This window comes from Elaeis guineensis, chromosome 15 (genome assembly GCF_000442705.2).
Source record: "Elaeis guineensis isolate ETL-2024a chromosome 15, EG11, whole genome shotgun sequence".
Taxonomy (NCBI): Eukaryota; Viridiplantae; Streptophyta; class Magnoliopsida; order Arecales; family Arecaceae; genus Elaeis; species Elaeis guineensis.
Genome location: NC_026007.2, coordinates 44,898,008 through 44,911,972, shown reverse-complemented (window position 1 = coordinate 44,911,972; position 13,965 = coordinate 44,898,008). Strand labels below are relative to the sequence as shown.

Below are 13,965 nucleotides of genomic sequence, written 5' to 3'. Positions count from 1 at the left end.
CCTCCTCCTTCTCCCACTCTCCACATGTATAGAAGAAGCTTCTTCTTCCCAGGTTCTCCGCATACACAGAGAAGAAAAATGGGAGCTACAGTGTTACCGTCAGAAGAGGAGGAGGAGGAGGAGGAGGAGGGGAGGAAGAACAGGTTTAGCATAAACGACAACGTGGATTTATTGGTGGAGGTGCTGGGGAGGTTGGACGGGAGGTCGCTGGGAGTGGCGGCGTGCGTGTGCCGGCTGTGGAGCGGCGTTTGCCGGAGGGACAGCGTATGGGAGGCGCTGTGCAACCGACACGTGGCTGGAGGAGGGGGCGGGCCCGGGACACGGTCCGTGGTGGCCGCCCTTGGCGGGTACCGCCGGCTCTACAGGTTCTGCGTCGGGCCGGCGTTGGACCGGCTCTCGGGCGGGCCCGGTCGGTCCGGTTGGGCCTCCGCAGCCACAGCGGCCCACCTCTCCCTCGCCCTTCCCCTCTCCCTCTTCTCCATCGACTGCTACGAGCGGCTGGGCGGGCACCAGGCGTCGCTGCTCTTCCTCTGCAAGCCCGTCAACGTCTCCTGATCCATTGGGCTTTTCTGGGGCTTTAGAACATGGAGTGTCGGTGCAGGATAAGTCGGGTGTGCCCTCGTTCTATCATACTGCAAGATTGTTAATTATATTATTATTTATTATTCTAGTAGTAGTAGTCTTATTATAAGGCAAACTAATTGTTTGGTTGTTTCTTTTCTCTCTCTCTCTATGTGAATTTTTTTAAAAGTATATCTAGTCATAGAGCTTGCCGCGATGTCTCATTTGGTTAAATGTCTCATTCTTCTGTTTGTGGAGTGGCGTAGCAATTTGAACCCCTAACTAGCATAAATTATCACATTAGCTTCTTTGTTTTATTCTTCATTATGTACTTATATATATAACGGCCTTGTTTCATTCCACTTGACTTCTTTGTTTTCTCATCTTATTTATCTTTTTAATATAAAAATTTTATGACTTTAGTATTCTGTATTTCTCATGGTCACAACAAGAAAAAGCGCGAGGGGGAGAGAGGACCTTTAATGGACTCGGCCTATGCCAAAGGATACAGTATGTTCTCGGCCCGGATTGTATCTTCCGTACGTAGAAATAATTCATCTTTTTTTGCGCCATTAATCATTGGATTATATTTTTCATAATTTTTAAATTATTCGGACGGCCCGAAAGGATTCTTGTTTAGTGGGATGAAAGGGCACAAATTCCAAAAAGAGATCTGTGGTGATTGCATGAGGCTTGCGGCTTCGTCCGCTATCGCCCGTGGGACGAATCTATTGTTAGTATGCCAAGATTCACGTGAACAAATCTGTGACTCGTAGATATGCAAATCTTAGTGCGCACATCCGGTGCGCGACCGTAGTGAAAGATGCGCAATACCATAATAAAAAGGAACAAAGGTGTTGTGTTAAAAATGCGCTCAAGACTTGTCCTTTACGGCAACACCACATGAAAGATTCAAGTGCATGGGGCCATGCAAATTAATTATGTTGAATACTTGCTCTTAGCATGAACCAATAAGTAAAAGTCATGTGAATTTTAGAGGGATAAACAGGGTTCTCCCTCTACCAAAAAAAAAAAAAGGTTCTCCCTAGTCCCCATCTTTCTTGAATGTGATTCCAATTTCCTAGCTAGCATTTGTGCCAAGCGTGTAACACACCATAGAGTATGGAACATGCACACCTAAATTCCTCTTCTAATGCTAATGAGGAAGAGCAGTGTAATAGGATTTAACGGATGACACTGAGTTTTCTTGCTATTAAGGTGAATTGGTGGATGCTAGGAGGAAGTTCTAGATTTGAGCTGGGCAGGCGCATATCTAATATCTAGGCTTTGTTAATTTATCACATATATTTTATTTTCTCCATTTTCTTGCTCTCTCTGTCTCTCTCTCACAAAAAGAATAGAGAGGAAAATTACAGTCCCATGTCTAGCAAAAACCTTATTTTCACCACAGCCATGTATAACATGCACTGGACTTTGAAAATTATATGAGGCTCATGCTCAGTACCATTGTATTAATTAGCAGACAACCTTACCCTCGTTATATTAAAAAAAATATGAATTTTAAAGTCTACCAATACTCCTGCCCTCCATTTTTTAACTCAGGAGCGGTCTAGAGTATAAAGCTCGTAGTGCAGCCTCGCTGCATTTTGAAAAAAAAAAAAAATAACGCCCATATGTGAAAAAAGGTATTGCTGTCTAAGGTGTAACCTCTAATTCTGTTCGAGCGAATCTTTGTTTCCTCAATAAAACTGATCATTGGCCGAACTTGATCACAGAAAATATTAAATTTTATATAGGTCCAACTCAAAAATAAATTAAAAATGAATATTATTTTGGCTTTAGGATAGGCCCATAATCAGCTTTATTTTTTTTCTTGGCTCAATTATTTTAAAAATTTTGAACTTTTTAAGGATTTTTATTTTCATCATGAACTTCAATTTGTTGCAATCAGATCATTAAACTTTTAAAATATTATAATTTCTTCCTTGACTACTACTTTCATCTAAAGACTGTGACAAAAATGGTTACATGTTGTCATATAATATTTAGTGGAAGCTTAGCTAGCATGGAATTAGCTGATGTGGAATTCTAAGCTCCTTTTTCTTCCTCTTCTAGCTAGGATTTGAACTCCTTTTTCTTTTTCCTCCTCTTCTATCTAGGATTTACTCTCTTTTTCCTCTTTTTCTCTTCTTCTAGCTAGGGCTTCTTCTTCTCATTTTTCTCATCCACCACTACTTGCTTCAAAATCCGTACCATTTATACCTTCTTTTCTAGATACTTAGAGAAGAGACAAGCATACAACCTTAGCATGGTTGAAGGAGTTTCAAACCTTCAATAGGCTATTGTGCAAGAGATTTATCTTTCATAGCATATACTCCATGAAATGGCTTGCTTTTCAAGAGTCATTGGGGCATAGCGGTAGACTTAATGGTAGTGGTGGAGGCGGTCTTAGTGATGATGGTGGTCATGGTGGAGACTTTGGAGTTAATGATAGTAGAGGTAGATATACCGATAGTGGTATAAGAGGAAAAGATGAAGTGAGAATTAGAAATCCTAGCTAAAAGAAAAAAAGAAGGAAGAAAGAGTTTACAAAGATTCTACATCAGCTATTTTATATTATATCAGCTTTCACTATATGTCACATAACAACATGTGACTATTTCCGCCATGGCTATTAGATGGAAGTAGCAATTAAGAAGAAGTTGCAATATTCTAAAAATTTGATGACCTAATTGTAACGAATCAAAATTTTGGATAAAAATAAAAATCTCCTAAAAATTTAAGATTTTTAAAGTAATTAAGCCTTTTTCTTTTGATAAGATAAATGATTCACACCATTTTAGTATGAATATATCCAAAAAAATCAAAAAATAAAATTTTCTTGAAAATTCTTGGAGCAGCTATAATATTGGTCCACATGATCTCGATGGATTGTTGGGTGACAAAAGAGGCTATTTAATTAGCAGCCCCATTTGTCTTATGATAAATATATCCAACAAAGAAAGGATGTACCCTTCCTCGACATGTGCCAAATATATTACAAGAAAAGGTGGGCATCGGCATAGTGATGTATTTGGATCCATCCAATCATTGTAGCCTAGCCACCTTCCACTAGGATAGAGTAGGCCCTTAGGATGCATCACGAGTAGGTAAAACTTTCCCAAGTAGCCCTCAATCCTGTTGGAAAATATGTTCCAAAGCCAATCATCAGTTGACAGTTGTTTATTTGATATAATTGTATATGAATTAATTATTAATAAAATATTTATTTAGCAATTTTCATCATAAGCTTGTACATCTTCTATATCGAACTTCTATATTATGATGAAAGTCCTTAGGATTATTTTAAATCGATAAAGGAGGATTTATCATTTAGTCCTTAAATAACTTTATGACCAAATGATATACTATTACTAGGATAATAGATATATCAAGTGTAGATCATTGTGTGCCATATAAGTTGGTTGTTCTCTTAACCAAGGAGCATGGAGACGTTGGTATAGCATGCAAGTAAAATATAGGAGTATATTTTACTGAACGTGACCAACTTCGGAGCACTTTACTGTCAAGAGTTACTCTGAAGGGATATGGATATAAGTGTCTCTCTGACTTGAGATCACTACGGTGACTTGTAAGCAACTCACTGTGCTTTAGTACCAGACTATCTGAATTTCTAATTCAAGATTGAAAAATTTTTGGACATAGTTTAGTACTTGTGAAATCGATGTGTAAGTCAAGATGGAATTGACTACTCCAAGAGATTGGAGAGAATGCTTTGTGTTTTAATTTAGTATGACCTTGGCCAGGACAGTCCTTGGAGGAGTCACAGGATTTATTAGGTTGAGATACATAATGGATGTACTGTTAGGAGTTGACAGTTTAAACTCTAAGTAATCTTTACATCAAAAATCAAAGGGATGAATTATACGGTAACTGTATCCAAGTACGTTCTTGAGTGTTGCTTTACATATATTCGACCTATCCGGATGTCAGGTACCATTGCTAGATGGTTACTCCGATCGATACAGAAATCTATTTCTATGCTACTGACTTAGGTTCAAACTTATGGGATCACACACATTAAAAATTTCTTTCTGATTAGATGGCTAATCTGAAGAGTCCCACTGGATGGAGACTCTGGTGAAGAGTTCCACTAGACTAGGACTCTATCATTAATGAAGGATTAGTTAATAATTAGATCACTAATTAGCTCAATTTGATTGAGCATTAAAGTCTGGATAAAGTCTGATTGAATTGGATTCAATCAGGTTAGGTCCGATTAAGTTATGAGATGACCTAATCGATGAGGAAGAATTGATCCTGATTTGATCGGATCTATGGCTCAATTAATTTGCTGATTTGATCAGATTTAATTGAGGTTATAGGAGTCTAATTAGATTAGGTTCTTCATATTTTATTTAGATCTAATTGGATTGGGTTTAAAAGAAATTCAATTGGCTAAAACCTAAAGTCCCAAATGAATGAAACTCTCTCTTCCTTTGCACCTCCCCTTCTCTCCACACCGTCTTTCATTGCACAAATTATTTTGTGTGCTGAATAATCTACACCAAAGCCTCCTATTGTCACCTATTAGTGATATAATTAGATTTGTTTTAAGTTGAATTCAAAATGTTTGAATTTAAACCTAAAACTTTATCCTTATCCTCCCACACGTCGGCCCCTTGTGAAGGATGCCCACTATATGCGACAAAAAGAAAAAAAATCCTAATTTTTTCCATGCCAAAAAGCCTTGGTTGACCTCTTCTTTCATCTGGATATGGATGGGTTAAGTGGTGTTTGATTTAAAATTCAATGGGAGTTTGAATTCGAATCAAACAACTGCTTATCTCATCCAAGTTTGTTTTGTGCAACAATCATAAAATGGTTATAATTTTGTGTGCCAAATGAACTCTGAGTTTTACCATGAGATACTAGAGAAAAAGAGAGGCCGAACATCTCTTTTGGGGTGTGAGGTTTGGGGTGGGTTTTCTATCTTTTTGGCATGACCAAAGGAGGAGATTTATCTTTTCTTGGGTGAGAGACCTAGAATCATTCTAGGATTTCTGGATAAGAAAAAAATCAAAGAGAAGAAAGTCTTTATCTGATTTTTTCTCCATCATCCAGCATCCTCCTTTGATCTATCTTCAACATTAAAAAGATCCGAGGTAATCGAAGAAGGAGATCAAATCAGATCTACCATCAGAAGTCGACTGCATAAGCTAGCACTCCCGCGGAGGGCTAATCAGTCCGAGGACTTTGTGTGGACCATCCGTAGAGGTCGAACACTTGTACATCTATAAGCAATCAGAGAGAACTTTCAGATCTACATTCTCGATTGTGGAGTTTGACTACCCACACTCAGGTATTGGGTTCGGAAGCCTCACAGTAGTAGATTAGATCTATCACAATGTGCTGATTTTTGTTCACATGCTTGTTATTTTAAATTTAGATTTTATGTATATAAATTTATATCATAAATATATTTATAGGAGTTTTAAGATTAGATCTTATATATATATTTATAAATTAAATAGTTTAATCTAATATTCTTTCATTGTAAAATTTTTGAAATGCATGCATGAAACCCCTATGCATCCCAACAGTGGTATCAGAGCCACGATTCTATATGACATGATATTATATACATTTAAATCTATAATTTAATTTATATTAGATTTGATATATGATATTTAGATCTAAAATTAGTTATAGATCAGATCGCACAAACTGATATAAGGTTGTCCTAGTTTATGTTGATCTTTATAAAATCTGATTTTAAATTGAAGTATATGATATTTATTTATGATAATTATTATCTAATTTTGATATGATCAAAATATAATAATTAGATCTAAAATAATTTAGATTAGATTTAAATTATTTAGATTAGATGATCAGAGTAGCGAAGTAATCGGATCGGATTTGTCACCAGACCATCCGATCATAAGAGGTAATAGAGATTAGATCTTTTTTTTTTCATTTAATTAGATCCTCTTATGATATATAGGGTGTGACTATACCCCATGAAGATGAATGTAAAAAGAAAGCTTTACTTTTCTGTAAAATTCTAGGATTGTGTATGTGATACATTGTATGAAAAGTAGTTGTATCTAATCTTTAAAAATAAAATCTAGAATCATAAATATATATAGAATAGTTTTAAAATAATTTATGATTAATTTTATTACTATTTATGTATAATTATTTAGATATGAAATTAATACAATTATTGTAGCTCGCTTGTTGAGTCGACTCAGTATTGTTTGGGTCGACTCAAGATCCTGGTTAGTCAGCTCAATTTATGTTGAGTTGACTCAATGAAACAGACTAAAATTATAATTTATAATTCATCATTAATGAGTTAACTAAGTCTTGAAACTTAGTCGACCATTGTGATGAGTCAGCTCATCCAGGGGTGAGCTGATTCAAGTTTCAGATTTAAATAATCATGCATAAAAATTAATTATAAAAATATTTTATAAATTTAAAATTATTTTTAAATATTGAACCCCTACCCACAGCTCCAAACTTAATTGAGAATTAAGTTGAACATATTAGATCTAGAATTATAAATTAAAGATCTAATGTCATTCGCATAAAATATGAATGATGGATTTATGGGTTAGCTTGATCAGATCCTTCTAATTGGGTTAGACCTTAGGGTTAGAATCAAAGATTAAATAGACTAAGAAGAGAAATTAGATTAAATCAGAATTTCTTTAGAGCCAATATAATAGTTGTAGTTAGTCGAGTCCATGTCTTTGATTAGATCCAAATGGATTTTGATCTTGAGCTCAGCGGTCGAATCTAAATCCATATGTTGATCCAGTTGAAACTGATTAATCAGTTGGTGTCTAAGATAAATTTAACAGTCTTGACTAGTGATCTTTAATTGAGAGCTACTCGCATAGATTAGATCTATGACAAGTTAATAGCATATCCCTTTCACCGATCTCACTTACCTGGCCAACACGATAAATCATGTTTTGATCAGATCGCTTAATGATTGAGGTTTGATCTATGCAAATTAGAAAATTAGTTGTGACTGATTTAGGTGCTCCTAGTTCAACTTGTCTTAGTCCTCATCATAACTTGATGAAGTCAGTGGGAGGATTGCTAACTTGTTAGTAGGACCGGCTTGTTGCTAGTCCACCCTGATGTGACTTGGTGAAGTTAGTGGAAAGATTGAGATTAGCTAATCTATGTATTTAATTCTATTAAATTATGTTAACCAAATTTTTTAAATTATTAGATCCATAAAATGAGCTAGTTGTGGTGATAACTAGATCATAGCCTTCTATTAAGGTGAATGGTAATGGGTCTATTATTTTTTATTGATATTGTAGGGGCCATCCATCTGGTGTTTCTCTGAATGATGAAATTATTATTCATCATATGATGACTCTGTTATACTATCTGATGAATAGTTGAATTGGTCGAGCCATACTCAGGCTCGATTATTCATTAGTTAGAATTACTGAGTAAGTTCATGTTAATAGTTGGACCTAATCAAGACTTTCAGTTGAGGTCCATCACCTACTGAAATAAAATCTAAGATGAAATTAATTACTAAAAATTATTTGAAGAAATAATTGATTGAGAACCTATCCATAGATGCATATGGATTGTCCGAGCTATACTCGGGCCTGTATGCAATCTGTGTGGATTTTAATATCCGCTAAAAAATTAAAGTAATTTCTCGAATTTGAGATAGAGGCTACCAGTTTATATAAAATAGTGGGAGAACCTTTAGACTAAAATTCATATCTTTAGGCTTGATTAATTCATATACTAATTAGATCTGTATTTTATTTTCTTTTCAAAAATGGCTAGCAATTTGTCGCTTCACTCACTGTTTGACAATGATGAGCTTATTGGATCCAACTTCAATAGCCAATATCAGAAGTTGAACATTGATCTTGAGCCCAATCTAGCTAAAAAGTTTAGGACTGAATCGAGTCAAGCAAACTATGATCCAAATAGGCTAAAGAGAAACGAGCAATTAGTTGCTGGTTAAGGTGCTTGTATGATAACACCTTGTAATTTCTATATATGTGACACTACTACTTAGGTATTGGATATCGAAAGTCCTGTTCACTTATGCAATTCATTGTAAAGACTTCAAGTTAGTAAAAAATTTGAGAACGACAAGAGATTCCTAAATATGAGAGATAGAAGTCAAGTTCCAACCCTGATTTTAGGAGTCGTCGAGCTTGTTTTCAAATCTAATAATGTCATTTTAAGTGATTGTCACTATTGTCCATCTTTCTTGATGAATATAATTTTTGTTGGCCTTTTGATCAAAGATGGTTATAGTTTATCAATAAAGAATGATTATTGTGATATTATTATTAGATGTGTACCTTAGATATCAGATTGACTAACACATTTCTGTACAAATGTAAGGGCAAATTTGTAATTTTGACTATAAATGAATAAAAAGATTATTCAACTATCACATTGTGTACATTATGTCTGTGATACATCCTTTGAGTTAGTAAAAATGTTAATTCATATTTTCAAGAGTTGAAAATTTAAGGTATGAATTTACATAACTAACTCATAAACAGCTCCTGACCATAGGATCATTACGAGGATGGTGATCGATCCAGAAGGTTGGTGTATGATCACTTCCTTAGGGTAGATGAGTCTTGAGTCTACGATGTGGAGACATCAGAATGAGAGTACAGATATTCATTGAGAATGAGAGTACTGAGCATGACCACCTCGAGCAGTCTTAAGGAAGTCTACCTTCTCGTCGATGACTAGCTCGATGCTGTAGCTGTGTGTCTAGTTCTTTGACCTGAGGTACATCGACAGTTCACCTTGAATGTGTTATAGTTTGACTACACCATAACTTGATCTCCTAGCCATTCAAAACCCTGAGGTGTATGTTGGCTGTAGCATATTCATTGTAGGAACCAGATCGCACCAAGAAGGGATCTATCAACCTCGATAGATGAGAGGAGTAGTCCTATGATGATCAAAAGTTTGAGTCCTTAAGTCCATGGCCATGGCAGAGTGAAATAATGAAAAAAAAAAATTTTCATTAAGGTTTCACATCGGACTTGGATCAATCGATTGATTCATATGACTGATGTTGGGTTTGACGAGTTCACCTTAACCCTAATCAGTCGGGACTCATGATAGAAGAACTTAATCACACAGATAGCTGCATCGAGAGGTTCATCTTCATTTCTGATGGGCTGCCACCATATACTACTAGGTATCACTGATGGATTTTGGAAGCAATTAGAATGATCTTGATGATCGATCATTCTAATTGTCTAAATCAGAAGAGTTCTAGTCCATCGAAAGAAGTTTCGATTGTTGCCCAGCTATGCAACCCAAGAGGGAGGGTGAATTGGGTTTCTAAAAATTTTAAGCTTAACTAATTACTTATGAAAATTATTTGTTAAAAGCTTGATGAATGAGAAGAAAGACTTTAATTCAAGATTAATTACCTAAAGCAAGAATGCAAGGATATAATAAAGAAATAAAGAGAAACAATAAAGCACACCACAAACACAAGGATTTATAGTGGTTCGGTGCCAACCTTGCACCTACATCCACTCCCCAAGCTCCTACTTGGGAATTCTAATCCACTATACTTGTATTCAACCCGAATACAAACGTCGGAAACTCCGACACTAGCTATCCCAAGCTAGTCCACTTATTTTTCGGGTACAAGCTAACCCAAAATACTCTGATTTCAGGTTCGGATCAACCTTCCCTTGTTTTGAAAATCTTCCAAAAACAAGAACAATTACTCACAAAGAGTAAGACAGTTTAGAGCATAAATAAGTACAAGAATAGCTCCTTAAATGAGCGAATATATCAATAAAAATACTTTACTCAAATGAAGAATCTCCTTTTTGGATTTCCTCAAGGTGGATGAAAAGTTGAAAGAACGCTTGAGGAGAAGGTGAACTTTGATTGAAGACTTCTTGAAGGCTTTGAAAGAGCTCTAGATCAAGGTTGAAAAATAGGCTTGAAAAATCCTCTCTTTGAATGCTCTTGAATGCCCTTTTGAATGCTCTTGCTTTTCTCTTTCACAATCTCTCGTATATATTGTAGATTTCTTGTCTCTCTTGTGTAGATTGTGGATTCCCTCTTTTTTCTTTTGTGTATTTTGTTGATCTCAGGCTCTCTCGTGTAGATTTTGGATCCTCTGTATATCTTCTGTATTTTCACCTTTTGAAACCTTTTATAGCATTAAGAAACAAGAGAAAACATATTAGGCAGAAAAAGAGCCGTTAGAGCATTTTTAGGGAGCATAAAAGGCAATTAAAACGGGCAAAAAACTAGCCGTTGTGGATGATTTCCATCGCAGGGGTCGACTCCTGAGTCGACTCATGCTTTAGGAGTCGACTCATGAGTCGACTTCTGTTGCAACAGCCAGAAACTTTGATTTCTGGATTTTTTGGCCCAAATCAGCAGAGGTCGACTCATGAGTCGACTCATGCCTTGTGGGTCGACTCATGAGTCGACTCACAGGTCGTGCCAAGCCAAAAATCCAGCGTGCCAAGGGAAATTTTTGCATGCCAATCAGCTCATTGTGCCATGAGTTGACTCATGAGTCGACTCATGCACTTCAAACATTCATAACTTCAAAAATATAAGTCCAAAAATAATGAAATTTTCATCAATAGATTACAAATCATTTATTCTACCAAATGGTACTATCAAATCAGGATTTTAGTAAAATTATGATTTTGCCCCTGAAGAGCATAAAGACTTTTTCAATTTAAAAATATTTGTATCCCTTCAATCTGCTTTGTAATCATCAAAATCAATTTAGGAGCAACATCGATGATGTCGATGATGAGATCACGATCTGTCTCATTACCATACGAAAATAAATCTAACTGGATCACAAAAATAAGAGTTAGGGTCTGGATGTCATCAATTGAGCTATCCCAATTCGATTGATTTGGATTAGATCCAATTAGGTTCAAGGAAATCATGCTAGCACACAATTGAGCCTAACTTTCTCCTTGTGTAATCTTTTCTATCTTGACTGAGCCAAATATGATTTGACTCATCCAGAGAATCTTGAGAAGGTTTTTCATAGTCTGACTAGAGTCAGTCTAGCTCAAAAAAGTTATGTCTTAATTCATGAGATGAATTTAAGACAACACCTGCCAATTCCTGTCACCTACCATTTTCGTTTTAGGACATCGGTCAAATGTTGACTTATGGATCTTGAACTGAAGGCCACTTGGCAAGAGGTCATTAGAGAGTTTTTATGGAGTATCCACCTGATAAATTAGGCCTCAAAGTGGGCATCAAGATCAGATTGGATGTGCGCCCCAAGTGGATAAGGATAGAGTCCCATGTGATGAGGACTCTATGCCATGATCGACTCAAACTGTTGGGCGCCAATCTCACTGTGTTTATCCAGTGTTGGCACCAACAGTAGGAGAGTTTGGTGGGGTTCTTATCTGATATAATCAGATGATATCACTCCATCAATCAGAATTTTTTCAAAATTAATTAAAATTTTTTAATTGGTCGAATGATGTGTCACTGCATGGCGCTGCAGGGTCTATTTAAACCTTGTTTGCGCCTAGGGTTTAAAAAATCTACTCAATACCCAGTAAAAATGTGAAAACCCTCCACTTCTCTATGCCCTCTCTGCTCCTTTCTCTCCCCTCTTCACGTCCAAGAAGTTGGGCATCCATCTGGTGCTTGTCCAAGGCGTGGTGGCTCTCTAATCAAAAGGCTGCAGAAATTTATCGAGAAGCTGCTGCTCCAGCTTCAGAAGATCTTTTGAAAATCTTCCATATCAGATCCAGATCTGATTTTTGGAGCAAAGATTCATGTGGAGAAGATGATCCAGATCCTACTACTCGAGTGGATACCAGTAGAGGCCAGGCGACTGTGTGGCTAATTTAGAACCTCGGGCGTTGCTGCGATCATCTACAGGGTAATCTAGTTACCCTTGAGGTATTCCTCTAATCCTTAAGTTTTAGATTTAATTTTAGATTAAATATCAAATAATAAGAATCAAATCTAATAGACCTTAGATCTAAAATAAAGTAGGATAATTTTTTTTTAAATATTCTACCCCAGATCTCATTAGATCTGGAAGATCCTACAAGGAAAAAGACGATTTTTCCTTCAACTGGTATCAGAGCCAGGTTGATGGCTCTATTTCAGATCTAATTTAGATCTAATTTTTATTTTTATTTATCTGATATTAATAAATTTTAGATGTCACATCAGATGTGATTGAATCTGAAATCAAAAAATTTAAAATTAAATCTAAGTAGATCTAACATGTATGAGATGCATGACTAGACTAGGAATAGTTTAAACTATGAATAGTCTTGAAGTTTTATATTTTAATATAATTAAAATATAAATTAGATCTAATTTATTCTTTAATTTTTTGATATTATAAATATTATATTTAGATCAAAAAATAGAAAATAAAATTTAATTAATTCATAAGATTGATCTGCTGCATGCCTAGACTAGTTGTAGAATTATTCTAGTAATTGTCAAGAATAGATTTTATATTAAATAGTTTAATTTAAATCTTATTTTTTAGATATTACATGTGATGTATTAGATCTGAAAGCATGCTAATTAGATCAGATTTTAATACATGAGATGTATGCAAAGCATGTATAAGTTAGATCTGAAATTATATATGTGATATGTAACTTAGATCTAACTAGTTTTGTAGTTAAATCAATATTTCTGATTAAGGTATTCCTCATAGCCGTCCGATCATAAGAATAAAGTAGGATTTAAGACTCTCTCTCCTCCCATTCAATGGGGTCTTCTTATAGCGTGTAGGGGTGCTGTGCGTTCATCCTTAATCAAAAATCAAACTTATTTTTCTGTAAAACCCTAGATCCAAAACCTTAGAATTTATTTTACATATTTTATTTATGAACTCAAGACTTAATTAATGAATTAAACTTATGAAATTAAATTAGGTCTAAAATTGAGAATTTCAGATCTAAGTCATTTTCATAAAATTAGGTTCGGGCTTGGGTAGCTCAATTAGGTCTAGTGGTTGATCAAACCGAATCAAAAGTTGGTTAGGTGGGATCATAAAAGCTAATAATTGACCAGCCTAATAAAATTAAGTCTAGATCAAGGTTGAATCACATTCATATGTGACTCGATCAAGTTAAGACCTAATTTGGCTCAGTGGTTAGAGCCTGGATTGTAGGCTAACCTAATTGATTCTAGTTCGATAATTTGGTGTCTAAGGTAAGTTGGGCAGATGTGATCGAATGATTTTTAATTAGGAGCTACTCGACTCGAATGTGTTCTTGTCGAGTTAATGACATATCCCTTCCACCGGTCTCACTTACCTGGCCATATGTGTCGACCCAATTCTGATTTGAGGTGGCTAACAATTCGAGCTAACCCATGCCACAAGGTTAGTCATAATTGTTATGACTATGTCAAGTCAAATTTAAT

The 13,965-nt window shown here is 35.6% G+C and overlaps 1 protein-coding gene across 1 annotated transcript in view; it reads left to right on the top strand.

Moving 5' to 3' along the window:
- LOC105035278 (F-box protein SNE) overlaps positions 1-735 on the top strand; it is an 819-nt gene extending 84 nt beyond the window's left edge. The window contains exon 1 of the mRNA XM_010910789.4: positions 1-735. This exon is cut by the window's left edge and continues 84 nt beyond it. Coding sequence (XP_010909091.1) covers positions 25-555 — 531 coding nt within the window. The 5' untranslated portion in view covers positions 1-24 and the 3' untranslated portion in view covers positions 556-735.
- The last annotated feature ends 13,230 nt before the right edge of the window (positions 736-13,965 follow it).